The sequence below is a fragment of the Didymosphaeria variabile genome, assembly GCF_027946475.1.
Source record: "Didymosphaeria variabile strain IMI 356815 chromosome Unknown scaffold_4, whole genome shotgun sequence".
Classification (NCBI taxonomy): Eukaryota; Fungi; Ascomycota; class Dothideomycetes; order Pleosporales; family Didymosphaeriaceae; genus Didymosphaeria; species Didymosphaeria variabile.
The window spans coordinates 1,222,402-1,249,774 of record NW_026611623.1 but is presented as its reverse complement, the minus strand read 5'-3'; the positions used below and the strand labels follow the sequence as shown (position 1 = coordinate 1,249,774).

General features: G+C 53.3%; 12 protein-coding genes across 12 annotated transcripts; 6 read left to right on the top strand and 6 right to left on the bottom strand.

The window, feature by feature from the left end:
* Positions 1-731: 731 nt before the first annotated feature.
* On the top strand, positions 732-1,974 carry N0V89_005299 (uncharacterized protein; the record flags this gene model as incomplete). The annotated part of the gene is made up of 4 exons (XM_056214076.1): positions 732-1,141; positions 1,197-1,297; positions 1,356-1,456; positions 1,513-1,974. The coding sequence occupies 4 exons, from the start codon at positions 732-734 to the stop codon at positions 1,972-1,974; spliced, it is 1,074 nt and encodes a 357-aa protein (XP_056071343.1).
* A 1,560-nt stretch (positions 1,975-3,534) lies between these two features.
* On the top strand, positions 3,535-4,091 carry N0V89_005298 (uncharacterized protein; the record flags this gene model as incomplete). The annotated part of the gene is made up of 2 exons (XM_056214075.1): positions 3,535-3,825; positions 3,891-4,091. The coding sequence occupies 2 exons, from the start codon at positions 3,535-3,537 to the stop codon at positions 4,089-4,091; spliced, it is 492 nt and encodes a 163-aa protein (XP_056071342.1).
* A 383-nt stretch (positions 4,092-4,474) lies between these two features.
* Positions 4,475-5,368, bottom strand: N0V89_005297 (uncharacterized protein; the record flags this gene model as incomplete). Its single annotated transcript, XM_056214074.1, has 2 exons — positions 4,475-5,142; positions 5,194-5,368. 2 exons carry the CDS (start codon positions 5,366-5,368, stop codon positions 4,475-4,477), a joined length of 843 nt encoding a protein of 280 aa, XP_056071341.1.
* A 175-nt stretch (positions 5,369-5,543) lies between these two features.
* On the top strand, positions 5,544-8,342 carry N0V89_005296 (uncharacterized protein; the record flags this gene model as incomplete). The annotated part of the gene is made up of 2 exons (XM_056214073.1): positions 5,544-5,673; positions 5,719-8,342. The coding sequence occupies 2 exons, from the start codon at positions 5,544-5,546 to the stop codon at positions 8,340-8,342; spliced, it is 2,754 nt and encodes a 917-aa protein (XP_056071340.1).
* A 1,973-nt stretch (positions 8,343-10,315) lies between these two features.
* On the bottom strand, positions 10,316-11,539 carry N0V89_005295 (uncharacterized protein; the record flags this gene model as incomplete). The annotated part of the gene is made up of 1 exon (XM_056214072.1): positions 10,316-11,539. The coding sequence occupies one exon, from the start codon at positions 11,537-11,539 to the stop codon at positions 10,316-10,318; it is 1,224 nt and encodes a 407-aa protein (XP_056071339.1).
* Positions 11,540-13,078: 1,539 nt separating this feature from the next.
* Positions 13,079-14,911, bottom strand: N0V89_005294 (uncharacterized protein; the record flags this gene model as incomplete). Its single annotated transcript, XM_056214071.1, has 3 exons — positions 13,079-14,275; positions 14,379-14,515; positions 14,803-14,911. The coding sequence occupies 3 exons, from the start codon at positions 14,909-14,911 to the stop codon at positions 13,079-13,081; spliced, it is 1,443 nt and encodes a 480-aa protein (XP_056071338.1).
* A 641-nt stretch (positions 14,912-15,552) lies between these two features.
* Positions 15,553-16,620, bottom strand: N0V89_005293 (uncharacterized protein; the record flags this gene model as incomplete). The annotated part of the gene is made up of 2 exons (XM_056214070.1): positions 15,553-15,934; positions 15,986-16,620. 2 exons carry the CDS (start codon positions 16,618-16,620, stop codon positions 15,553-15,555), a joined length of 1,017 nt encoding a protein of 338 aa, XP_056071337.1.
* Positions 16,621-18,905: 2,285 nt separating this feature from the next.
* On the top strand, positions 18,906-20,288 carry N0V89_005292 (uncharacterized protein; the record flags this gene model as incomplete). The annotated part of the gene is made up of 1 exon (XM_056214069.1): positions 18,906-20,288. The coding sequence occupies one exon, from the start codon at positions 18,906-18,908 to the stop codon at positions 20,286-20,288; it is 1,383 nt and encodes a 460-aa protein (XP_056071336.1).
* Positions 20,289-21,952: 1,664 nt separating this feature from the next.
* On the bottom strand, positions 21,953-23,755 carry SRV2 (suppressor of rasval19; the record flags this gene model as incomplete). The annotated part of the gene is made up of 4 exons (XM_056214068.1): positions 21,953-22,384; positions 22,434-22,980; positions 23,030-23,590; positions 23,712-23,755. 4 exons carry the CDS (start codon positions 23,753-23,755, stop codon positions 21,953-21,955), a joined length of 1,584 nt encoding a protein of 527 aa, XP_056071335.1.
* A 342-nt stretch (positions 23,756-24,097) lies between these two features.
* On the top strand, positions 24,098-25,255 carry N0V89_005290 (uncharacterized protein; the record flags this gene model as incomplete). Its single annotated transcript, XM_056214067.1, has 3 exons — positions 24,098-24,152; positions 24,204-24,464; positions 24,510-25,255. 3 exons carry the CDS (start codon positions 24,098-24,100, stop codon positions 25,253-25,255), a joined length of 1,062 nt encoding a protein of 353 aa, XP_056071334.1.
* A 59-nt stretch (positions 25,256-25,314) lies between these two features.
* N0V89_005289 (uncharacterized protein) lies at positions 25,315-25,677 on the bottom strand (the record flags this gene model as incomplete). Its single annotated transcript, XM_056214066.1, has 3 exons — positions 25,315-25,366; positions 25,416-25,598; positions 25,655-25,677. The coding sequence occupies 3 exons, from the start codon at positions 25,675-25,677 to the stop codon at positions 25,315-25,317; spliced, it is 258 nt and encodes an 85-aa protein (XP_056071333.1).
* A 214-nt stretch (positions 25,678-25,891) lies between these two features.
* On the top strand, positions 25,892-27,124 carry mrpl3 (54S ribosomal protein L3 mitochondrial; the record flags this gene model as incomplete). The annotated part of the gene is made up of 1 exon (XM_056214065.1): positions 25,892-27,124. One exon carries the CDS (start codon positions 25,892-25,894, stop codon positions 27,122-27,124), a length of 1,233 nt encoding a protein of 410 aa, XP_056071332.1.
* Between the last annotated feature and the right edge of the window lie 249 nt (positions 27,125-27,373).

The following is a 27,373-nucleotide window of genomic DNA, read 5'->3' as shown; positions in this document are numbered from 1 at the left end:
GGGTCACCCGTGGGCTTGGCATAGATGGGCCCATCAAGAGCCTCTGCGAACCACTTCTTCATGCAGATGAGAAGGAATTTCATCACTGAAAGCTTCACACATCGCACAGACCGTCCGTTGCCGGTATTAGCTCGGCCTTGATTTCGTTCGACCAAGCTTCTAGAAGATTTTCATCATACGAGCACATATTTGACCTACCTAGAATGGCTAGCGAATTAGCTAGTTCAGGCAATGTTACACACGAACTCCGAACAACGTGGAGACCCAACAGTTCGTCCTTCGGCACTACACCTTAACTTGCAATAGCTCTCCCTCTGACGGCATCGCTTGGAAGTGAACCGCCAGCGGGGATCCCGTAGGACGAGCCGCACCGTACGCTACTTCATGTACGCCAAGCTAAATGCTATTGGAGCAACCGACTATTGGGTTGAGCCATGTTCATTTGTCTACCTGTGGTAGCTGATAGTGCAGCGGCGTTCTACAGCCCTCTACGTTGGGCAAAGCTTCGCGCGATTATTGGCCATGGCCACGAGGGCGAGCAAGTAAGGAAGGATCGTGGCTCCATCACGTTGAGATCTCACCAAGACCGAACTCTAAGTATGCGGAGCCAGGGTCTACTCAAGACATACATATAAGGCAGACTTCCGGAACCCTGAACACCACGAGGTCACACAGGGTTCTACTTCCATCGCCAGTGACATTCGCCGATCGCAATATCGGATCCCTACACCATGAAGTTCTCTGTGTCGTCACAGCGATCTACTTCGCACCCCCTTCTGCTATGCATCCTTGCCGTTTTCGCCCTCTTCGCGACTGCAGATGCGGCAACCCTCCCAGCGCTGAAGACCTTGAAGACTACTTCTGGCTACAAGTACGGATATGTCTACAAGAAGGCGGTCGGAACCAAGCCGACGTACCTACTTCTCCACGGCTTCCCGAGCTCAGTGTTCGACTGGAAATACCAGATCGCTGAGCTCACCGCTGCGGGATATGGTGTGCTCGCACCCGATCTTCTGGGCTATGGCGGAACCGACAAGCCTGCTGCGATTGAGGAGTACGTGTACTCTAAGATGGCGAAGCAAGTCAAAGAGATTCTCGACAAGGAAGGACTCACTCAGGTGATTGGTGTGGGACATGACTGGTAAGTTTTACATGCTGTTATTGGAGAGGAAAAGTTACTGATAAAGTGGGTATAGGGGGTCCATGTTTTTGGGCAGGTTCGCGAACTTCTATCCGACGTTGTTTCCCTCGTTGGTGTTTATATCCGTGCCGTATCTTCCGAGCCAGTTCAGTGTTGGTAAGCTACCTACTCCTACCAATGCATGCCGATACACTTTACTAAGAGACTTACACAGAGGACATCAACACACAAACGGAAGCCGCCTTTGGCTATCCCACATTCGGATATATGTTGACCATGAACGAGTCACGTGCGGCTGGAATTTTCGAAAAGCATGTAAGTCGGCCCTTCAACAACCACGTGAGCCTACAGAGCAGCTGACAATACCCAAGCCGGAGTCCTTCCTCTCCATCATGTATCCCCAAAATAGCTCCATCTGGATCACCGACTTCTGCCCGCTCGGCAAGCTTCGAGCATGGGTAGAATCCGATAAGCGGGTCGCACTTCCAAGCTACGAGTCCACCGCCGACCGCGCATACCGTGTCGCGCTCTACAAGGCTGGTGGCTTCACCGGGCCTACTAACTGGTACAAATCGTACCTGCGAGACCTTGATGCGGTGGCAAACGCAGCGATCCCAGCCGGCAACCTCATTCTGAAGCAGCCGGTCCTTTTCATTGGCGGTTCAGTAGACTATATCACGCGACCGGAGGTCATGCAACAGATTGCCGGTCAGGGCCAGGCAGAGGGTTGGGCACCGACGGTTGAGGTGAATATTCTGGAGGGCGGCAGTCATTGGGTGGTACTTGAGAAGCACAAGGAGGTTACGGACCTCTTGATTTCCAGGGCGACGTAATGAACTAGACTTAGACCTTAATTTAGAAATAGATTCGATAATATAATATGCGTAATAGAGTATTTCCTCACACTCATCTGCCACCCTGATCGCACATAATCCCCAGACGTCATATCGAATAACATGAAGCACCATCCCCAACACCGCCGGATTCTTCCCCATCACTCCACCGGTGCCTTAACATCCGCAACGTTCACCAAAACCGCCGCCAAAAGATACGCCCCCACAACCTGCGCAACCGCACTCACGCCCTCCCTCGCTAACACCCCACAGCCCTCTCAAACTGCTCATCATCCAACCTCCCGTTACACCTCGCCATCTCCAGTCCAATCTCATAAATCACACCCTCCCTCTCACTCAGCTCCTCTGCCCCCTCCCTCCACCGCCCCCACAACCTGCGCCTCACTCAACCCCGCCGCCAACCCAGCCTTCCTATGCGCATAGGCGATGAACTCACTTTTCGTCACGCTCGTAGTAGCGAGCACCACAAGCTCGCGTTCCCTTGGGGTGAGAAGGGGCGACGTATTTATAGCGACGACATACGCAAGGTAGGGGACAGGACGGTGGGCGTGTATGAAAGAGGGCCGAAGGGACCGAGGAGGTTACCTTCTTCATCTTTCAACCGGATGCCTGGGCCGAAGGTGTCGCGGACGGCGGTCTCTGCGGCGGCGAGGTCGGCGTGTTGGGAGGGGGTGAGGGAGGTGGCGGGGAAGCGGGTGGGTGCCATGGATGGTGAGGGTGGATGATGGATAGTAGTTGTGGGAGAGCGTAGGAAGTTTATTACATTCTTGGAATCCAGGGATACCTCTTGTAGTCGTGAGGTGGGTTGCGCGGGTCGTGACGTGTGGTGTCGTGGGAATAAGCGCTGGGGGTAAGCGGACGCCCTGCATGAAGGGTGAGATTGAGCGAAGCTTCAATAGTACCATGTGTAGCTACTGACTACGATCATGGTACAGAGCTTACGAAACACTTTATTAGTACTACCACATATTGGCAAAGGTCGTCGCTTTGCTTGATACGAACTGTCATTAACAGCGGCGAGCCTTCGCAGCAGATGTTTGAGAGCCACACGATCATCGGAGGGTCTTCAATGGTACCCAAAATGAAAGGCTTTGCACAACACGCTCATGCTTCGCGCGTGGCAAGCAGACGACGAGAGGAGCTTTGATGGTCGACCACTATCCGGAAAAGCCAATGTCTACACAACGAGGCTGGTAGATAGCTGGGACACTTCGTGCACGCATTAAAAAATGGAGACATAATCTCGAGGACATGGCATCTTTCTGTACTGTAAACAAAGGCTCCTGAAAATGTATTAGGAAACTCAAGCCTCTCGTGCATTTACCTATATCGGAGAAAGGTTTCAAGCCCGAGTTCGTAGACGGGCCGACTGCACCCTCTGAGGCGCTAGCAGGAAAGTTTCCAGATGGGAGCAAGACCGAGGCACCGAGGCACCCAAACAGGAAAGAAATATAGAGTCCGGTGCATGCACCTGAATGCTCCCTTCCCTATATATCAATTCTTCTACACCATCGCACGAATTGTTACACACAGTTCGTCATGTCCTCTCTCGCCACCGCCATCTTTGGCGACAATGTCAACCTCTCCATCGCATCCCTGCCCTTGACCATCATCCTCTCCGCCCTCCCCCACTGGTACACCATCTACCTCGCCAGCGCCAACAAGGTGCAAGGCGGCTGGACCAACCAAAACCCACGCGCCTTCGTCGCGCGGCTCAATGCCAAAGCTGCAAGCGGCAAGAAGCTAAGTGACCTCGAGGACACGATTTTGCGCGGACAGGCCGCACAGCAGAATGGATTCGAGTGGTGGGGTATGTGGGCGGTTGCTGTGGTACGTAATATCTATAGATTTGAACATTCTTTGAAAAATGAATGAGGCTAATGAGACTTTCACAGGTGTTTGGTTACCTGATGAAGGAACCGAAGGCGTCGATGGATCGATACACTATTATCCACGTTGCGTCGCGTATTGTGTACAATATCCTCTACGTCTCGACGCGCAGAAGGAAGTACAGTTATCTCCGCACTGCGGCTTTCCAGATCGGCCTCTACCCGGCCATGGCTATCTTTTGCAGGGCAGCCAAAGTGCTGGCTTAATCCTTCCGGCTCGAGTGTGGCGTTTGGGCCCCGTATGTGAAGAATGGTACTATGCGTAGATACGGGGTCCTCCTCACCGCAGACCGTCGAAGAAGGCTCGCTGCTTCACCTTGGTGTACATGGTAGACCTGTGAGAAATCTAGCCTAGATCATAGGTGTTCAAATCCAAGATTCTCGATGGGAGGAGCGATACTAGGGACAGCTCCCTTGATGTACTCCTGAAGTGATGGCGGACCACGAGCGCGTAGAATATGAGGTCTGGAATCCTACCAGCGCGTGCGGGCTCCAGATTCATGAGCGTCGGGTTGGTAGATTTGCGTTTGTAGAATGTGTTCGTGTAGTTTATAAAACACCGGCTTTTGATTGTTCCAGGTGGCCATGTATCATCGCTTCCGTGTCCTTTTCGGGGGTGGTTGTGCCTTGCCTTTACTTCGATTTGTCCTTCGGGTGGTGGGAGCGGTCTCTTCTTCAGACTCAGAGCTGGACTCGTCCTCGTCCTCGTCTTCATCCTCTTCCTCAGCAGAATCGGACACTGCGGACTGAGCTTTGCTGTTCTTTGCAGCTTGACCCTTGCCTGCTCTCGCGCTCTTGGCAGCCCCCTTACTTGCGCGTGTGCTCTTCCCTCTCTTAGGCGTGGGCGTCGCTTCGACTGCGCTCTCGGCCAGCTGTGACAGGATGCCGTCGGGCTGGTCCTTCAGCATGCCCATGTCTGGCACGTAGAGCAGCTTCTCGTCATCGGTGGCGAGCGTGGGTGGAGAGGAAGACGTTTCAGAATCCGGTCCGTGAAAACGTCGCTCCCATATCATCTCGCCGAACTCGTCTTCTGGCAACTCGAAGTCGGGGATCGTTGCTGCCTCTTCTGCGTCGAGCGGATCGGGGTCATCGCTGAAGGTATACGCATCTTCACGCTCATCTAAAGCCGGCAGATCGTACAGGGAGGATACTTTGTTCCAAATGCCAGGGATGCGCGTGTGCGGAGCGTCATCAGCTGCAAAGCCATGCGAACGCATGTCGGCGTGGATGGAGATCATGCGAAAGTGTTTGTGGATGCCTAGGAGGGTCAATTAGCATAGGCTTCTTCCTGAAATGGTTATAATTGTACCAGTCGGCTTCCACTTCATCATGCTCTTGAATAATTGCGTTTCCTGCTCGTCGGCCCAGGCATCGTTGAGCAGCTCCTCTTCCGCCGTTGGGCCCGTGTCCTGCGGTGTCTTGGGCTGCACATCGGCGAGGGGCGTCGACGCAGCGCTGGCCTTGGCTTTCTTGCGCGGCGGCATCGTGTAATGACCGTGGTGGGCGAGGAACGAGTGGGTTGCTGGAGGTGATTTATTGGAAAGCTCGAAGAGATGTGCAGGCGACGCGGAGGGAAAGCGCAAGGGTCGCGTAGGGCTGAAAGTTTGGCGTCATGCCGAGGCCCCTCCACCACGGCTGCTGTCTGCGCAACCCACCGCAATGGACGACGATGGGGTCGCCTACGATGCGTTCGCGACTGACCGTCTGTGGAAGACGTCGTCCTTCTTTGGAGACCCAGCGACGTACGAAACGTCGCTGTTCGCGCCTATACAACTCGATGGCAAGTCCAGTCGCGTGTCGCATTCACGCGTCGTCCCATACTAATCGCGTACAGTGCCCGCCATAAAGATAGATCACCCATATGCGCCTAAGAAACCCCTCGAACAGGAGCTGCGGCTTCCTGACATTGAGTCCTTCGAGTTCGGGCCACTTCCAGATCTCGATAGCTTCGACGAATCTTCAGTATCGCTCGAGACCCCACCAGTACATGAGGAAGACGTTTGGCAGGTTGCCTTGGAGCTGGGCCCGGCCAACAAGCATGTGACCTTTTTCACCTGGGAGTTATTCGAGCAACCAGAACACGTTGAACGGAATACGCCGTATATAACAGAGTCCGGTCCGGCGGCGTTCGACGCGGCGCTTCTTCAAGATGATAGCAGAACGGCTGCGGGGCGGATACTCAAAGGCGATGTGCTGCTAGAGTCTCTTTGGAACTTGAGCTTGGGACGTACTTCCATCCTGTTCTCGTTTAATACGAAAAGGAAGTCCTTCGAACCCGCCATATCAGACGGGAGAGCCTCTGGGGTCAGCCCTCGGACAGCGCAGAGCATCATCAATCAGTTCATCCATGGCGGTAATACCTTTCTCTATTTACGATCCTTCGTGGAGCGTACATTTGCTTCGGCCGACTCTATATCGGCAAGAGTAGCCTTAGCTACCGCAGTCTCAAGCCTTCTATCTACCTTCGAAGAACATCTTGGTCGGCAATCCAACAAAATTAGGTCTATATTGCAACTACAGCGCCTATTCGCCAGACCACGAGAGATTCTGAATCATGTTGCGCAAACCATCAATGCGGTGAAGCATGCGAGAAGCAATGAACAATTATCTTCACTGATCCATCATCGCCTCCTAGAAGCAGAAGAGGGAGACAGCTACATCCGCCAATTATCGTGCCAGATTCTACGTCAAGTCGCACAACCAAGTATTGACTTATTGAGTGAGTGGATCGGCATTCGACAGGAACAGGAAACCGTACCATTCCCAGACCGAGGCGGGTTCGTGGCTGTCAACGACGCCTCTGAACAACAAGGCCCTACGGAGTACATATATCGCTCGGAGTTGATGCCCCGGTTTGTTAGTCCTGAGGATGGGAATACTATATTTGAGACCGGCAATGCCCTTCGTTTTCTGAAGCATCATCATCCGGAGCATCCACTGGCGCGTCTGGAAAAGTTCGGCGTACAATCGCCATTGCTCGAGTGGAAGTTTGGCTGGCAAGATATTGAATCCATCTCGATGAAAGCAAAAGCTTACGAAGATGAGCTTCGTAATGCAATCTTGGAGTTTTCGAGCGGTTCATCGTCGGAGGAACCTACCATGATGGCCGCCAAAGACACCTCTTCTCGGCGGACGATCGAGCTCTCAGACCATGAGAGATACCTCCAGGAGTCTATACAGCTTCTTGATGGCCCGCCCAAACAACCGATGAGCGACCTGCCCGATGAGTTGAAGCTCTTAACAGAACGAGTGCTCGAAGCCCAAGACGCATCTCCGTTATCACACACTAACACCTTCTCGCCACCACTCTCAATAACGTCGACGCTTTCCTTTGGCCCTCTTCTGTCAGCTCAAGCGAAGCTGGTCAACGCGACTACTCTGCGCCTCTTCTTCCGATCTCACAAGCTCCGCTTACATCTCGCGCTACAGCGGCAGTATCAGCTTTTTGGCGACGGTGTATTCTCGTCAGGCCTAGCTTTGGCACTCTTTGACCCAGATCGTGAGAGTGTCGAAAGGCACAAGGGCCACATGAGAAGCGGTGTCCATATGGGTTTGCAGCTGGGCTCTCGCGAAAGTTGGCCACCTGCTAGCTCTGAACTACGACTTGCACTTATGGGCCTGCTCAGTGAAAGCTATTACTCGTCTGCACTCTTTCAATCTACACAGAAACTCAAAGAGACACCAGCAACGGTTCGTGATAATAACGAACTTCCGGGTCAGCTCAATTTTGCTGTCCGCCAGCTAGACGAGTCTGCAATGGAGAAGATCATGGATCCGTACGGATTGTATGCGCTCGACTTTTTACGCCTTCAATACGTACCACCGAGCCCGCTTAATCTGGTCATCACGTCCGTCGCATTAGAGAAGTACGACTACATTTTCAGGTTCTTGCTTCGACTGTTGCGCATGATCTTCGTTGTCGCTCATCTTCCTCGCCATTATCCAGATTCGGAATCTCGTCGCTTTAGAACAGAGGCCCACCACTTTGTGACCGCCCTCTCGACATACATCTTCCAAACAGGCATCGCAGAACACTGGGACGCTTTCCAGTCCTACGTGACCAGTCTTGAGAATCGGATCGCCGAAGAAGATGAAGCGCACGAGCTCGGAGTTCGCGTCACAGAAGGTCTCGCCGCCATCCGCGACGCCCATGAAAAGTGCCTCGACAGCATACTTTTCTCTCTACTTCTGCGCCGACGCCAACGCAAAGTCATGGCTCTCATAGAAGAGATCTTCGAACTCATCCTCCTCTTTGCGAAGAGACAGAATCCCGACACGAAGGTCGAAGAGAGCGTCAATGGCATGTACCTGAAGCTCAGAGGGAAGATCAAAGTGTTCCTGAATGTGTGCAGGCAATTGACGGGGAAGAAAGGATATGGCAAGGGGAAGGGAACGGCAGAAGAAGATACAATGGAAAGGCTGGGGGTCTTGCTGGAGATGAACACGTACTTTTCGTAGGGCGCCGTGTGAGCGAGGCCAAGGGCTTACGCGTGTGTCGTATAAGCTTCCGCTTTGGGGATACTAGTCGCGTTATCCTTCCCTCGCCGCGCTCCTTCCAACTAGGCACCAAGGTTCAACAACCACGAACGTTCTCTCAAGACAACGTCATGTTCGCACCTCGACTTCTTGGAAGCCGATAATTTGACTACGTGTCCTTCGGGAGCCGATACTTAATTCACTTTCTCCGCCCTCTCTACCTCCCCCAATCTACATGCCCACCATGGCGCGAACACATTCCCTCGATAACCTCCGCACCTTCCTAACCGCTCTTGTAATATTTCACCATGCCTCCATCCCCTACGGCGGCCTCGGGTCCTGGCCCTACCATCCTTATTCATGGTGGCCTTCCGCACCGGGCGGTCTTTCTTCAGTCTTCCTCGTCGTCTTCAACGTCACGAATCAGACCTTCTTCATGGCACTCTTCTTCCTCATATCTGGCTACTTCTCCGCCATATCCGCTTCGAGACGACCTCGGAGTGTATTCTTGATAGAGAAGGCGAAGAGGTTGGGCGTCCCGTGCGTGATGTATAGTCTTCTTGGGCCGCCGGTTGTGGAGTTCATGATCGCCTTTTTAAGAGATGGATTTCGCATTGAGGAGAGAGTGATGAAGGTGGTGGCAGGAACGAGGGGTGCGAGGGGGCCGGTGTGGTACTGTGCGGTGCTGCTTGTCTTCGACGCCGTGTTTGCGTTTACCTGCTACCCTACGGTGGATCGGCAAGCCGCGGAGGAAAAGGAAAGGGATCGCGAAGTCAAAGAGGGAAGACCACATCAATCTTATCTCCGCGATCGGGTCATCTTTGCGGGGTTGGGTTTCTCTGTATTAGCGAGTTTTCTGCTCCGCTTGCGCTGGCCGATAGGCAAGACCTTCGCTCCCCTAGGCCTCGAAATGGGCTTCCTCCCACAGTATGTGGTGTACTACGCCACCGGCATCTATGCGCAGCGGACCCTGAAGACGGAATTGCAAAAATTGGTGCCGAGGACGAGTGTCCGAAGGACGCTAAAAGCAGTGGGTTTGGTGAGGGCCGTGCTTGTAATCGCCATATACGCAGGCGTGTATTTCGCCATCAACGCCTGGACATACCAAAATCTTACCTCTGCCTCAGTACTACATCGAGCGAAGGGCGGGTGGAACCCCATCGCCCTCTGCTACGGCATCTTCAACGAGACGCTGGGGTTCCTGCTTTGCGTGCCTCTTCTGCGGATGTTCAGCGAAAGGGAATGGGCGAAGAGGAAGTGGACGGTTGGGTACACCGGACGGGATGTCGATCTTGCGAGGTGGAGTTACGCGGCGTTTCTGGTGCATGCGCCTGTAGTTGTATGGCTGCAGTGTATGATCGATAGATGGGGGCTACCTGGTATGGCTACGAGTTTCATCGTGGGAAGTCTGGGTTGCGTGGGGAGTTGGGCAATGGGCTTTGGGCTGGGGAGTTGGTTGGAGAGGATGGGTGTCAGGGGGTATGTTTAGGCTGCACTGTGTTCGAGAGAGGGGCGCGGGCGAGCGTTGGTACAGATGATAGCACAATACCTTCAGGGCTTTGTTGTCTGCGACTACTAGCTTAGGTCTTTACTTGAAAAGCAAGAAGCTGTAAATTGAACCTATTCACCGTGTGCTGAGTGAACGTGCAACGCAATCATCTCAAGGGTAAGGTGGGCATTGTAGCGCGCATTGAAAGAAAGGGCATTGTGTCTTGGAATTTGCACATGCTCGCTCTATCTGGGTGTAAGAAACACCTTGAATGGATCTCCTACTCGCACACTGCTTTGTGTCATGGATCACGGCAAATCCATGATACAGCAAAGCCAGTGTGAGATTGAAATCTTTATTTCCCTCCATCTCAGAACCTCATGGTGTTTTCTCCTTCCTACTCTTGCTTCAATGCATTCAGCTGTTCAGTAGAGGCTCTCCACTGGCACCTGAGCAATTCTCCGACCTACTTATCGAACACAGAGAACCCCAGCACCGGCTCTATGTCACCGAAATTCCAAGTTTCATTCAACCATTGAGCCCTGCAGTACAAGGGTACCATTCGTAGCCCGTCCGCGAAATTCTTCACCACCAATCCGTCACCAAGCTCATCCTCGGAGATTGCCTCAGAGTAGTCAACATTATTCTGGAAGAACCTACGGGCACTAACATAGTTCCACACGCTCGGAAAAATGAGCTGGATCGAAGCGATCTTGAAAGCCTGTAGCTCTTGAATGAACGATTGCAACGTCTTGTCTTCTGGAAGAGACAGGGGGAAGTAAGCAAGCCCTAGGCATTGGAGGTTTGGAAACATCTTGAGAGCATGCAGAACATCAGAATGATGGAAGTACCAGTCCATATCAGCTGTAAGGCGGAGGGTCTTGAGCTTCGGTAGCAAGAGTCCTTCTGATCCCTCTCCATCTTCCACCAAATGTTGTCTCATATGGTAACCGTCCCAGCTAGGATCCGTCGTATTTCCAAGGGCGATTTCTAAGAACTCCAGATTTTGACATTCTTGAAGTCTCCAGTCGAGTATGGGCGTATGTTTCGCAATTATTAGGTTCACCGAAAGGCGTGTCAACATTTTCAGTCCGCTGAGATCGCAATGCGGCGGGATCGAGCACGACCACGCACCGAGACCTTGGAGTAGTAATTCCACAGACCGTATTCCTAGGTCAGAGGTCTGGAATTGGAGAAGTAGATCGAATATGAGCCCCTCCGCCCACTGTGTGATTAGACTAAGTTCTTCGTTAGTATCTATCCATAAGCTTCCATTCTCTGCTTCTCCAAAACCCTCGTAACCAATACGTAAATTATATACGTGTGGGAAATAGTAGATCAGCTTGCGTAGCTTCAGCCTGAAGATGTACAGCTGCTCGTCAGACCAATAGGACACCAACGATCCAGGAAACGTAAGAGTGGCCATGTTGTCCGCATATCTAGATTTAGAGACGGATTCGAAGCGTTCCAGCCGAAGATCTTCGTGAAAAAGCGGGATTTCCTCTAGGAGCCTACAGAAGGCATCCTGCATCGATTTTGACTCGCAAAAGCCACGGCACACTAGTCGAGCATTGAGCACGTCCTTCTTCGACTCGTCGGTAATTGTAGCGAACCGCTCGGTAACAGGGTGATTATAGACTAGTAGTTGCTCCAGGATGATGTCCAGGGTTTCTCGTGGTAAGCTGTCCATGTTGGCGATCGAGCGTTTGGTGTTGCAGTCGCGCAAACGCAGGTACAAATCCGTCGTGCCGCGGCTGGCACGCGGATGTTTTGTGTATCGGTGCTGTGCCCCTCGAATCAAGCTTTTGGGCAGCAATCGCCCGCGTGCGAGTATAAGCCTTTGTTGCGGGTCCAAATTTGGAGGTGGAGATCGTGTGCTAGAGGCGAGAGTAAGGGTAAGAGAGACAATTGATTGGAAAATTTGGTTGCGCGTGAGCGCCTTGGCGGGGTGGTGAAAGGCAGGTGCCTTCCTAAACCAAAGCCGACGTCATTGGTTCCTTCTCTTTCTATAGATCTAGAACCTAAAGATAGTCAAACTCGGAATTCTCACGGTACTGAAGGTCTCTATTGGGGCAACATCTCCGCGACTTGTCTCCTGAAAATCACCGGGGTCCCTGGCAAGGATGTGAGCTTCCTCTTCCATAGCTTGTAATGCATACGACCCTTCAAAATATTTCGACATGAGCAGTTGTATCGACACGCCGTGGTTGACCGTTGTACACCGTTCATCAGCGCCTTCCCGTTCGTCACGCAACAAACAACCTTCACCTGTCGTACCTTCCCCATCATCAAGCCGAACACTGACCGACGGATCTTAAATTGCCACTTTCCTGAGTACACCTTCGACTCTCCAGCTGCCTCAAATACGCTCGCTTAACCATCACCCCATATCTTGAACCCTCATACACCCTCATTTGTATATTTGTCTACCTTGGACGTCTTCGACGACGCTGCTTCCGCTCGCACCTCGAACGGCCCACGTCGCTACTTGACATCATGAAGCTAACCATCTTCATTTCCCTCGTCACCTTCGTGTGCCTCGGCCTCACGGCGCCGACAGTTCATGAGGCCAACCTCGACACCACCTTCTCCAACATCTTCGCCCGCACCTCGGCCATCAGTTGCGAAGAGTGTCACGAGCACCGCGATCTCTGCCTCAAGGTATATCATTTCCCTGCGATCCTTACAACCGGGCGCTAACATCTGCAGTACGGCGTGGGAGACAAGAACTCCGGCTGCCCCAAGGTTTGCACGTCGTACGTGTGCCGCAAGTGGGACGTAGGTACTTCTTAGGCTCGGTTAGTAACGGATCTAATATTGGGCACACAGTGCCGTAGCTGTGGCGACGAGTTCAATTGCGATGACGCCAATCTTACCATGCCGCCGAACTGGTAGGTCTACGGAGCGCACGTCGCGCGTGACACCTCGAGCTACGACGACATGCGACCCACACCACCGATCGATTTGCTTTCGGATACATCTTCAGGAGTCGTATTTTGGAACGGTTTATAGAAAGTGGATCTATAAGCTGGACTTGGCGGGTTCCTCGAGCGATACGATCTGACTGATCTCGTTGGGATCGTACTTTAGGATTCTTTCGGCGTCTGGTCAATCTTTAGGGGACACATACTGGCATAAACCGGATACTCTTTAGTATTGCATGGCAGTGTTCCCAAGGCTGAACTGTTTCTCTTCGATTTCGATGACTGACCCGACACTACTGCGCTCCTTACAGCCTAGCCTTTCCTTTCACAGCCCATTCGCCCTTCTCTGCCCTCTCACAAACTTCCTTTATGATCTTCGCAGCCCACTCGTAATCCGCCATTTCAAGATACACCTGTCCACTCATCCTGATCCACCACCTCCCATCGTAGAACATCGACTGCATAAACGTTTTGTAGTCATCAATCCACGTCCTGCTCATCCAATCCCGCATGGCAACGCCAATGGCAGCCTCCTCGAGCCCCGCGTTCCTCCCAATCTCATACATCCTCTTCACATCCAACGGCAGCGCCACGTTCGCCAGGCAGCACCTTGTCAGCGTTTCTGTGCTGTTGTCCAAGACCTTCGTCCCCAAAATCTCCGCCATGCGCTTCGACCCGTGCTTCGCGAGCGTCTGGCAGTAACTCATGATTGCCTCCTCGCCGCCGATGGACTCACGCCATTTTAGGGCTGCAGGAACGCACAAATAGGACGACGCGTCGATAGTACCGATGAACTCAAAGTTGACCTCGAAGTCGGATTTTGGAGCGTTGGAGGGAGGAAGTGGGTTTTTTGTTGCGGTGAAGGGCGGTGCAGGGCGCGGGATGAAGCCGTGAGAGGTGGGGAGGGTGCTGCGGATGAGTGGTTGGTTGCGGAGAGGGACGTGGAATATTGCGCAGCCGCGGGGGACGTGGAGCCATCTTTCCCTTGGGTTAGCATTGCTTACTGGAGGGAAGAAGGAGAAGGTGAGGAAGAGAGAAGAGACGTACTTGTGGCAGTTACTCACGAAGAAATCTGCATCCAGTGCCTTGAGGTCGAGAGACACATGCCCAATGCCATGCGCGCCATCAATCAAACTCAAAACCCCCTTCTCCCTGCACACCTCGGTGATGCGCTCAAACGGCAGCCTCACGCCCGGCATACTAACTACAGTGTCAAACAGCGCCACTTTTACTTTCCCACCGCTCTTTTCAATCTCCTCGATCTTGGACTTGAAGGCGGAAACTAGCCAGTCATCTTCTACAGGGAAAGTGTACTCGATCTTTGCGGCTTTCGCGGGCGTGGTCTCGGTTATGTAGGCCACGGTTTTCTCGCACGCGCCGTAGATGGTCGCGCTGTAGAGGATGTACTCATTTGGGGCGAAAGTCAAGGAGCGCAGGACGGTGTTTACGCCTGTGGTGGCGTTTTGGACGAAGACGAGCTCTGAGGTGGGGACGTTGAGGTACTGTGTCCTGTTAGACAAAATTTCCATCCAGGAAGGTCTTGGATGAAGGTAGAGGGAAGGAAGGCGAGTGACTTTATCAACAAGGGCGGCTTGGGGTGAATACTTTTGACAATGCTTGACGGGCTTCATCGTTGAACTTGGGATACTGGTAGCGGATGAAGTCATCTGGGCGAGCTTCGTGGGCGTCTTGGAAGGAGCGGAAGACGTCGCGGATGGCGCGGGGATAGGTGCCAAAGGAGCCTGGACCAGATGATTAGTGAGTAATTCCAAAGTCATTTAGGTGAATTGTGTCATTGTTGCAACAGTCTGGAAATGCTATAATGAAGGATGAGGTAAGATGTGGATGTAGAAGCATTGACCGAGAATACATTGAAGAAACAGGGAAGATAGCAACAAAGAAGCCCGTAATGGACATATACAATACCAAAGCATACAGCTAGGATGCAGCTTGAACAATAGATGGACCAAGTGGAAGAGCAATGAATGATTCGTCTTTTATTTTGGGAGAGAAAGGAGTCATCACTCACCATGGTTCAAATTCGTAAAGCCTTCTTCAAACAAGAACTCCTTCCTCAATTGCTTTCCGAACCTCCCTCCGTTCTTCGTCTCCAATAGCTCTTTCGCATCCGACGTCATGATTAAATAAAACTCTTCAAGCAGCTCTCAATTGATGCAACTTGAAAACCGGCAGCTGCTGGCTTCATATACTAGTGATTGGGTGAGTCAAGCAGGTACAAATTGCAAGTAATTCTTGGCGATATCAGGTGTATGACTGTGCCTGTGGTGTCGAAGGGCGTGTCGTTCTCAACGGGAACGAATCAGCCAATAAGGGTCGCGCACTAGGCAGCTTCTCGGACACGGAACGGAAGCCGCGATACTCCGCCGACTTGACTCTTGACGGCAATGCTGCTGCGAGCGTGGGTAATACGAGCTGTGGGGACGAATACGATATGCTTTGCAATCCAGATAAGTTTCTATTGGTGTGGATGTTTTTGAATGGTTATTGTCGGCTACGCATTTCTTTTCTAGATCTACCTACAGTTCTCCCTCCTGCACTTCGCGAAAATAAGTCCATCGCCAGGATGCCTAGGACATGCCACTCACGAGTAGGTGGATGACATGCCTAGTAAAATTATGTACAAAAATATTTGTAAAGGGTAATGAATGGTTGGCATCCCAGAGCGCTTCACACATACAGGCATCTTTTAAACAGCAGATACTCCAAAAAGACATTGAGAAAGATGTGAAAAGGGATATCGTGATTCTCCTTGATATGTCTAGATTGTGCGCATGTTCCTCGCAACTTCGTTCTTCACACGGCGGCGGTACTGCTCGCGGAACTGTATACGGCCGTAGGTGCCGAGGCCGACAACGCCCATGAAGAAAACGGCCCAGACGAGGGTGACGATTAGACCAGCCTTGGTGACTCGCGGGTCGAGGGTTTGGCCCGGAACGACGAATGGTGCCGCGCTTTGTACGGCGGCGGAGGCAGAGGCCAGGGCTGCGGCATCGGTGGGTGTTGAGCTCGCTTGCTTGGCGAAGACACCGTTGACAAATGACGCTTCGGTGGAGGAGAGGGTGGCTTTAACGTCCTGGCCGGAGGTGGGGTTCTTCGCAGAGAGCTCGATCTGCGGGATCAGGAGAGGCTGGAGGGTGGCTCTGAAAGTATGTCAGCGTTCAGACTTTGTAATCTGTGCTAAGGCTACTCACTGTGTCATGGCAGAGCCCATCAGGTTGCTGTTGATCTTGCCAACATACATGAGCACCTTGAGCTCTTGGGGGGGCGCCGCCTGTCGTTCCACAAGGCTTCTCTCCTTAATTGGCGGGTACGAAATGTCCACAATGTCGCGCTTCGCATAGGTCCCATTCATGTTCTGCACGGTAGCGCCCAAGTAGGACAGCGCCATGCTAACATCGCCAGCAGTAACACCAAGCCAAGGATCGATCGGTGCCGAAACGTTGTACATTCGAAGTTCAGCTTGGAAGATACCGGTCTGGTTGTCGAGGAACGGCAGGTTGTAGCACACGGCAATACCACTGGGATTCGATGCCTGGCCGTTGAGTACTGTGAGCGCAGATCCGCAGGCTGCCTTGGTCTGTTCCTCCCATTTTGCTAGATCGGCCTTTGCTGCGTCTCCCGAAGCGGGTGTGGTTGAAACCTGCGGTGCGGACTGCGCGCCATTGGCAGCTTGTCGTCTCGTAAGGGTGGCCATTATATCCGCGTCCCGTCGTAGTACGTCTTCGATATCGTCGCTTCGTTTGAACAGAGCGTTCACTGTGGGTACCTTGGCAGAGGCATAACCGGCGAGCATCAGACTGCCCACGAGGGCGTTGTTGAAGAGCATGGTGAATGGAAAGATATTAGATAGACCTGCTGATTAAAGATGCTATGCGAAGAGAAGGTTATCGTCGCCGGGCTGGCCAGCAGCGGTTGCAAAAGGAGGGTGGCAAGAAGGTAAACTGAGAAGGGAAACAAAGAGTGAGGACGTAGAGTCAAGAACGGCCGACGAGAAACCGGCTCTGCATGGGAGGGCTGCGATGGCGGTGCCGAGATTAAGAAAAGTGGACGAGCACAAGCAACTGTAGGGTGACGAGGCCCTAGTCGCAGACGTCCGTTTACGAACTCACAATGGCGTGAGTATCGAGGGGATCCAGACTCGGAGAGCAGCACAAAGGCAGGAGCCGTGATTCATTGCAGAGCTCGAGACTGGGTGCGACGCACACGAGACGGGTGGCGGGAACATAGTTATGCGTGGGCACTCGATGAGGCTAAGTTTAAGCTTGATTTAGTCGAGTGAAGCCTAAATTACTAGCGGGAGGCTCTTCACCAACCATGCTGTGGCGCATCAGGTCGAGGAACCGGCGGGAGCATTGACGAGGGTGGCCCCTTGAGACAATTGGTGTTGAGGTCTGGAGCGATGGAGCACGCGCGAAGCAAGGGGCGCCTCACGAGGCCCAAGCTTCGCCTTCCTGTCCAATCAAGAAGCGACGACCCGTGTCGACACCCACGAATTGTCACCTCCTTGGGTTTCACCACAGCGACCTTCGAGAGTCTCGTCACAGCAGATCGCGCCAGCAGCTCGTTGCCAGCCCGCGAACCACTCGTGACCGGCCGTCGCAAAGGTCTCTCCTCTCCTTGATTGATTGTGTCGCGAAGTTCGCAACAACACCCAGAGGCGCACCCCGGACTTACAGCTAGCTAGGCGGTTGCGCAATGCTCAGCGTTACGCCGCACAGCTGCATTCAGATCTGGAAGGCCTGACCGAAATTCCCCGGCGCCTACCGAGCAACCATGCCCGCCCAATTCCCAAGTGCCGCTGCCAGGTCACCGGCGCCAAGTTGTTCCTTGCCGGCGGTGTCGTCAGGCATCGCGTTGTCACGCCTCGCCTTTTGTCGCTGTCGCATGCTCGTTCGGGCGCGTCACCCGTCTGCCGCTCCTCGGGACGGCGCGCGTCAGACGCCGCGATGATCTGGCACCACACGAGCACTTCTGCCCAAGGCGGGCTGCGAATTCGTGCAGAAGGATGGGCATAGTGAGCGCGAGGCGACTCTTAGGGCGACACGTTGCATGCAGGCTGCTAGCCCTTCGCATTCGCCCAACACCCCATCTCAGGCATATATTGTGAACCTCTACCAATACGGTCCGGAGTGCAGCCAACTAACTGCCAGCACATCAGAAGCCTTTGCGCGCTTCGAGGACATAGCCTTGTCCTGCCCCCAGGACTCCGGGACACACCGCGTTCTCCATCAGAGCACGCCCGGCACGTACTTCTATCTTCGCTGGGCTGCTGGGTGCTACCTACTTTCACTGCCGCCTCCCACGCTCCCCCTCTTTTGCTGTTATGCGTCTTTTGTTTCCTTTTGCACAGCGTGGGTTTGCAACGCGCTCATACCACCAATAGCCACCCTCCACCCCCGCCCATCTGCACTCCCACGCATTCGCGCCTGCGAGTTCGACGCTCATTGACCAGTTGCCACTCACCTGACAGACCGGTTCTTGAGTCTTGCAGCAATGCAGCACAACCCCAATTCACCCTGGCGGACGCCCGCGTCTGATTATCCCAAACCCTCACTACAACACACCATATCTATGGTAAATCTACACGATGAGCCTAATTGGTACAATCGGGGTCCATCCTCCCCCACGGCCTCCTCTGTCTCTTCTTGTGCTAGCCGAAGCGCAACCCCGACCAGCACGAACACGAAGAATCCATGGTCTCATGTCATGAACAGCCCCAGTTCGACGTATTCGGATCAATCAAACTCAACTTATTCGAATCAGTCTGCCAACTCTCCCAGAGACAGTCCAAACCGTACTCCACAACATCAAAGCCGTGCAACTACACCTACACCGATCGCACCTCAGCCTCGGAGGCCTATCAACGCTGTTGCAGGATTTGTGCCCATGTCGCCGCCACCTACGTCTGCTGGGGAGACTTTCAGGAGTGGGGACTACCCAAGCTCACCTATTTCCAATTTCCCCGGATCACCAAACCCTTATCGACAACCGCCGGCGCCATTTTCTCCCTTGGTCAATGGTTTCATTAATACATCCTTGTTATCTGCACAAGGGCAATCGCTGTCTGGGTGGTTCTATGAGCTCTCGAGTAAGCAGTTCGCAGACAGAGCCATGGTCCGCAAAGTCTGGCAATGGACGATATCAAACCCGAAGCTTGCGATCCTGCTAGTCGTTTGCGATGATGTGGCGTCGTGGCGTCAAGCAGCATTCTTTGACCTCAGAGATGAGAGCCTACCATTTCCCGAGGATCGCCTTCAGGGAATCGTCTCAGACCCTCAGCGTATCGTCGACGAACAATGGAGAGCAACTGCGAAAGAGCTGCCCTTGACCGGCGCGCATGTTGATTTTGGGTCTCGTGAAACAGCTCCCTTGCAACACATCAACCTTGTCCGGACCTCTAGGGGCTCTGAAAAGAGCGTCGACCGCGTTCGTATACTAGGTAATGCCGATGACCAGATCTATATCCGAAAGCGTTTTGTGATCACTCGACCAAACCAGAAGGCGTCCATCTTGGAGCAGATCAACAAGTTCAAGGCGTATGATCACAAGAACATAGCGAAGCTACTCTGCTCATATTCCCAACCAAGTCATGTCGGGATCCTAACAACCCGGACGCAGCATACTTTAGATGATTATCTCAACGTGCAAGCATCGGACCCGAGCCGGGCCAAGCTGCTTGTGGACTGGATGAATGACTTATCGCATGCTTTGGACTATCTACATTCACAGTCTATATGCCATCGTAGTATTCGGCCACGGAAGATCCTTATCGAAGGATCTCGAGTCTTTCTTGCCCCGTTCGGCATCGGCGCGAGCAGTGACACCCACAGTCCTACTGTGCCCGGGCCTCAACGACTGGACCAGATTCACACGTACTTTCAGGACCAAGCATACATATACGCTGCACCGGAGACATTGCTCGCACGAGGCAAGCGCTACTCGGACGTATTCTCGCTGGGATGTGTTTTCCTATCGATGATTACGGTGGCCCAAGGGCATTCGCTAGCTCGATTTACTCAGTACAGAGAAGGCTCGTCACAGGATGCTTCCTTCCACAACAATCTAGACCGCGTCGCTTCGTGGCGGAACCGCTTGCAAGCGATGACGACTTCGGGACAACGGAACGGCATGATCGGCTCAGGCCGCAAAGTGCGCCAGCTCAAGTCAGAGGCTGAGTGGCTCGAGATCATCGAACAGATGATCAAACCCAAGTACCAAGAGCGCGTCAAGATAGCGAAGATTGTACATAGCTACGGCACAGGAAAGACGATAGGGGTCCGCAGGAGGAGTTTGGACGGAGGAGGTTACAGTGGACAAGTAGGGGGCTCGCTAGGTTTGGCAAACGGAACCAGCATCAGTGGAGTTGCGTCCGGAGGTAATGGATACGGACAGACGAGCGGAAGCGGCCAGAAGCCGGAGTTGAGTGTTTTCGATGGCTATTTTCAGCAGCAGCAGCCACATGCACGACGTTTCGAACAAGCTGGGATTTGGTGAGCGATGCCAAACAGGTGACGTGCATTGGCGATGCACGGCGAAACATGCACGATATCTCGGCATGCCCTCTTTCCGGATGCGAAACAATACAACTCGGCTTCCGTGAACGGTGGAACATCTAGGGCGCGAATATTCTATATTTCTTCACGTGGCAGACCTGCGAGATCTCGCTCCGAGTCCCGGACAAGCTACATTTCTTTTCTCGGTCTGGGTTGGCATCTGATACCCCTTCAAGCATCTCCTTATCGAGGAGGCATTTCTACGACTGCAACTAGAGAAGTACGACAGCACGAAGCTACGATTGCATAGGAAGGCACAGTCCACGACAGCATCGTCTTTACGAGTACACGCGCAGCACAACTTTCCTTGATCACCTACTGGCGTACAATTAGCGTAGTGTCCAGTATATAGGCTTTCGACGACACTGCATTAGGCAGACCTCGATGAGCAGAATTAACACCTGTGATAATGTTGAACTTATTTGCCTTATCTAAGAGCAAAGCTTACCGATGGGAGAATGAACTACTGTAGACTCTTGCAATTAACGAATAAGCTAGACTACTACCATCGTGGAGCTTTACGAGCACTCACGCCAGCCCAAGTCATCTATGACATTGCCTAGCTCACACACTACTTTTCTGTTGTGCATCACGATATTCGCGGTTGATCAGGACTGAAATGATGCAGCTAGACACCGGCATAGCGATAGACACAGATGAGATCGATGACAATCTCATACCCCTCTCCACGCCCTACACACATCGTGCCACTTCGTTCTAAACTGGTTAGGGTATTACAGTCTGATCAGCCAAGTCATGTAACAGGCCATTTCCAGCGCGCATCTCACCAAAGTACATGTAGGCTAGCCAGGAGTGACGAGCTTACCCTGCGGACATTCCAGCCTGGCCGCATCCCCAATCGGAAAGGTACAGAAACAGACACTAGCTAGCGAGCCTCATGATGCTGACTCCTTCTTTGCGCTTGACCGTAATTGCATATCCAGCGACGATAACACCGTTGTTTGATCTTATGGATGGGCTGACAATGTTCAGATCTTAGCTTGCAAACAGGGCCTTCGTTTTCCGGGTTGAGAAATAGCATGCGAGAGAGCGGTGTTTCTCTATCTACGTAGATGTTACAGATAGTGTAGCCGGTCGCATGGGGAGCAGATCCCATGTGCCGTTGATGGCGCTGATGGTTAGATAGACGCTTACTATGTACAAAAGGTCAAGGCCATGTGTAAGCTTATATGGGATGAAATCAGTAGTCACTGGGGAGGAAGTAGTACTGTTGTAGACATGGATTATCTGCTAACTTGGTAGGATGAGGGCAGACCTTTCCCAGATGTTGTGTAAAGGCTGCTGGTAGCTCCACGAATACAGTGCTTAGTGTAGACGTCTAGAGGCTGTGCATGAGGCGGAGGCGGAGGTGGAGAATGGAACACCGAGTGAACTAAGTTCTAAACATCCAATAGAAGATCGATATTGTAACCAATATATAGGTAGATTATCAAAGGGATCAAGCTTTGCATTCAAAAAGACTGCGCGCTAGCTGGCTACAAATGCCTCAGCACAGCATGTCAGACTCCACCCAATGCATGCATTCAATACAATCAACGTCAAACCCTACATCTACATCTTACACATCCCTCTACCGACCAGAAACTATCCAGCGTGCTCCACGATCTCGCTCATCAGCTTGCCATCCTTGATGTATGTCCGGATTTGCTCCGGAACCGCGTGCTCGACGTGGTCATCTTCTACGGGCAGGTTAATGTTGACATTTGAGGATTTGCTGGAAAGAATCTCAGTGTTTTGAGAGTCCTCACTGAGATATACGGTAGCACCGTCAACTTGGTCGAGGAGCAGCGTTGGGAGAGTACCGACGACCTGGAGGGCAAACTTGGGACACTTGATGACGTCGACTGAGCTGACCAGAGAGTCGATGACGATAGAAGTCTTCTCAGAGTTATCGATGGAGATGGCGTTCGCTTTGTTATTGATGCGGATGGTGGTGTTCTTGCATCGTGAGATGAGGATGGTTTGATTGATCTCAGCGTCAATCTCAATCATGTCAGTTGGGCTGTCGAAGTGTTCCTGAAGAATTGTCAGCATATACCGTTATTCATGGCAACTTTATACTCACTATGATCCACCTGTTGCCGTCAAGCTCCTTCTTCGGCGGCTTCTTAGTCCGCATTGATTCGGGCTTGGGCTTCTTGCCCGGAGGCGCTGGACTCTTACTCCTTAGCGACCCGTTGCTGTCGCTGCGTGTCGGCACGGGCGCGCTGGCTCGCAGTGAAGGGTTCTTGTGAGTCATTTGGCTGGGGTCCACCTTCTTAAGGCCCTTCGTGACTGATTCGCCCCTGTTCAAATCATCAAACACGGCTCCCATATCCGGCGCCGCCTTCTTAGACGGCGGCGGAGGCAGACCACCTGGTGGAGGAGGGCCTGGTGGCGGGGGAGGACCTGGAGGTGGAGGAATACCGCCAGCCGGAGGAGGTGGAGGCGGCGGAGGGATGTTGGAGGCGGAAGCAGTTGAGCCACTCTTGATTTGCTGGGCGGCTTCCTTCGCGTCGATGCCGTCCTTATTCCAAGCGACACCGGAAGTGTGGAACTTCTTCACGTATTCGGAGAGCGACTTGAACAGTTTGTAATATGCGCGAACCCATTCAACGTACGTCTTGTCCTCGCTTTGCAAGTCAGCTACTGGGGAATACATTGGGTCCTTCGATTGCGTACCTATCCTTGTGCTCGGTGAGAACCTTGTTTCCAGCCATCTGAGCACCACCGAAAAGCTCGTTGAGATACTCGTGCGGCTTGGGGCTTCCTTCGACGGTCACCCAGCCCAAAGCCCAGGCGCTGTCCGCAACCATGGTCAATGGGTTCTGCAGCGCGCGGTCTCTGTTGCCCGAACGGATCTCGTCGACCTCTCCTATGGCGGCCTGCAGGTGCTTCAGAATCTCTGTATGCGTGGAGATATCCGGCTTCTTCGCCTTGGCTGCAATGAAGAGGAAGTCTCTCTGTGCGGTGAAGGCTTGCTGCACAGCTTTGGCCTGTCCGTCGATAACATTGCCCAACTTGCTGCTCAGTTCCAGCCACGGCTTCAGGTCGGTGTTGATGATGGCATCGAAAGCCTCGACCGAGGGGGGCAAGCTCTCGGCAGCTTTCGCTTGGGGTGCGGCGCTCGTCGCAGCGCCGGCTGTGGCAGATGGATGTGCGGACGCTCCATTGGGGGCGTCGGAATCGGGACCGACCGAGGTGGATGCTATATCCTCGAGTCGGCTGGTGGCAGCTTCGAGCCTGGTGAGCGCAGCCGTCAGTCTACTTCCTGGTAACGGCACCGCGCCAGAGCGGCCGAGGATGGTCTTGTCCGCCATGTGTACATTTGGTGGAGAAGCAAGGTGAGCCTTCCTGGACTTACCTTTTAATAAGGGTCTGAAGGTTGTGCATGCCCGTTTGTGCCATGTTGCCGTTGTGCGGTTGCTCACTACGCAACCAAAGAAGGGGGAGCTCGGTCTAGGGTTCCGGGGCGGGCAGCTGCAGCTATGATACACAGCGCTTGCCTTCTAGAAGAATTCGATGCTAGGAATAAGTGAGTGGTACGAGGGAATGTGCTCCTCGGTACGGCGCGAATGCAGCTTCAAGTGTTGGCAATGTAACAAGGCAGCGTCAGAAAGGGTACTTGGACCATGCGATTACCATGTTAGCGCGTCGCCAAGCCGCATCTTCCCCAGCGCCCGCCATTCAAGGTGCATGCGTCAGCGAGCTCTTCTACAAGCTCCGAGCTTGCGTACATGAACCACAATCATGGCGCAAGCGGCCGAAGACATGGATTTCTGCACGTTGGGCATGTTCATCATTGGTACTTGAATCTCTGTGTCGCCGCTTGTGGCCTCTGTTTAATAGGTTTTAGATGAGATCGAGTTCGCACCACCCAAGCCGCCCGTTAGGGACATCCTCGGCGGTGCTGGTTCGTACTCAGCGCTGGGTGCGCGCATATTCTCTCCGCCCCCACGATCCAAAGCAGTGGGATGGATTGTTGATTGCGGATCCGACTTCCCTGCTGCGCTTCGAGAGACCATTGCTAGCTGGGAAACGGGTGTTCTCATTCGCGAAACGCCCGAAAGATTGACGACGCGGGGCTGGAACGGTTACGGCGATAATGAACACAGAGGTATGCTCGACCGAGCTGCGGGTTAAGCGCATACTGATGTTGCAGCTTTCCGTTACACGACCCCAAAATTACGTCTTGACCACCATGCGTTGGCTGATACGCAGTTGCTCTGGTCCAAGTCTTTCCACCTCATCTGCTCTCCACTGCGGTGCATCGATCTAGTGGATAACATCCTCGCACTGCGGAATCAGTCCGGCCGTGCGCCGTCTCCTCGTCCGCTGTTCGTTTGGGAGCCAGTGCCTGATCTCTGTATTCCGGACGAGATGCCTAATTGCTTGCAAGCGCTTAGACATGTTGACTGCGTCAGTCCCAATCATGCTGAGCTCGGTGGCTTTTTCGGAAGGGACACGAACGGCAAGGACCATGTGAACTACCGTTTGATCGAAGAGCTCTGCGATGAATGGCTGGAAAGCGGTATTGGCGTGGAAGGGAAAGGTAGTGTCGTCGTAAGAGCTGGTAAAGATGGCTGCCTTGTCACTCAGTCAGGGTCCAGAAAGTGGTTGCCTGCATACCATCAGCTGGCGCAAAACGTCGTTGACCCAACTGGCGGAGGCAACGGATTTCTTGGGGGTTTAGCGGTGGGGTTAGTAAGAGGCAGAGGTGCTCCCGGGCTCAAGCGCATCGAGGAGGCTGCCATATGGGGCGCTATCTCGGCGAGCTTCGCCATTGAACAAGTTGGCATGCCCATATTATCGCATTCTCCACAGGGCGAGGAAACTTGGAACGGTGTTCTTGTCGAGGATAGACTTTCAGAATTCAAGGAAAGGCTGGGTAGATATATACAGCCGTGATATGCTCTAGCATGTATCGCCGGTGCTCCTCCGCTAACTCGCCGTGACCTCCTATCTGTCTATTTCTCCTCCTTCAGTCTCCGCTCGTGTTCGACGATCTGCTTGCTCCAACTAGACATCGTTAGCTTGGTGTTCGCTGTTCTGAAGTAGGTGTCTGTACTATCGGCTGGGGAAGAATCGGCCTTCCTGAGGCATCTTGTCGCGGTACTCGAGATTTGCGCTGAGCATCCAGGTGGCTCCGACGATGCTGGCGAGCACGGCGCCCATGACGAAGGTGTTGGCTTTCCAGTTGGCGGGTTGGGCGTACCAACCGCCGGCTGGCGACCAGACGTGTTTGGGGTATCTGCGCAGTAGCAGGTCAGAAATGCATGGCACGAGACATTGACGCAGCGCTCTTACGGGATCTTTCCTCCGCCGCCCATTGTGAATCGTTGTGCTGTGGTGTTGTGAGTTCTCGTCGTCGGAGCTTTGGCGTGAGGTTGCAAGCTAGTGCCGCGCCTGCCTCCTGACTAAGCGTCCCAGAAATTTTGGAAGTCGCGATCAGCGGAGCTCCAGGAGACACACGACAGCCCAATTGCGTCCCGCCTTCGTCCTTCCTCTTTTTAATTTTCCCTTTTTCTCCCCGTCGTGTCATTAATGAAGCGAATACGCATATCGTCATGTGCCACCACCTCGCTGGCCCCGAGTGCTGCGCGCCGCCCGCTCTGTCCATATGCCGCCGCCCTGCACAGGACCATCGCGCCCCATAATCACAGGATACAAGCGCGTTTTCAGACGACGGCTGCCGTTGAAGATTTCGGGGGGGAGCAGATTGAGATAGAATCGCCCGCGATAAAGACGGAGAAGACGAGAGGGCCGTCAAGAAAACCCCATCGCTCTGTGAAGCCAGAGCACATGCCATCACCACATCCCTATGAGGCATTACAATCAATAAAGCTTTCAGCTCTACGAGCACGACTGTCACTGCCACAACGATTTCCTCTTCAGACGCTCGCCCGGACGCTTGTACATCCTTCCGCCGACCCTGATCCCGCCTTCAACAATGCGTCCCTGTCCATCCTTGGAGCGAATCTCCTTGGCTACTACACCACCGAACATCTACTCTGCAACTACCCTCGACTACCCATGGAGGTAGCTTTCGCCGCACAGAACGCATATGTCGGACCAAGAGCCTTGGCTGTCCTTGCCAGCGAATGGGGCATCGAGGCCGCAGCGGAGCCAGGAGGTGAGGTAGAGCCCGGCCTATTGCAGTTCAAGCGTTTGAAGCCGGGAGAAGGCGTTCCGGCGGCATTGAGAAGGCAAGCGCCGTGGAAATGGAATGTCACCCAAACACACAGAATTGTTGCAACGGACGAGTTCGGTTCCCATAACGCACCGCCGAGCCCACACTCTTTGACCGACGTACCCGTACCGATGGAAGAGGCGGCGCAGTCTTTCGTGCGTGCCCTAGTCGGATCATTACACCTGCATCTCGGAGCACCCCTTGTGAAGCGTTTCTTCAAGAACCACTTCCTCAGCCGACACCTTGACCTCTCCGAAATGTTCGACTTCCGCACACCTACCCGCGATCTGTCGCGACTCTGCGCACGAGAAGGCTTCGAGGCCCCAGTCGCTCGTCTCATCTCAGAGACCGGTCGACTAAGCAGGCATCCCGTATTCGTGGTCGGCGTCTACAGCGGAAAGGACAAGCTTGGGGAAGGAGCTGGCGCCTCACTGGACGAGGCAAGGTTCCGCGCAGCGGCAGCAGCTCTAAAAGCATGGTGTCTCTACAAACCACTAGACGTGACCGTCCCGAGTAGCATGGAGGGCGAACTGGATACGAGCAAGTGGAAGCCGAACATGGTCGATTGCGGTGAAGTCATTGTATAAGTTTCCACTGCACGACCACACTTTGGAGTTATCTGGGTCCGCTTTGGCATGCATGCATGGATGGAGGTCAATTTTCTTCGGCTGTGTATTTTTCAAGACAGAAGGTTGAAGACGAGAAAAGAGAAAACGAAGAGGGTGGGCAATTGCTTAAGGCCTACGTACGATTAGTGTCCGGGAAGAAGAGGCGTGGGAACGCCATTGTACATGTACCATATGTCACATCATAGGGATACCATCAGGGAACCGTGT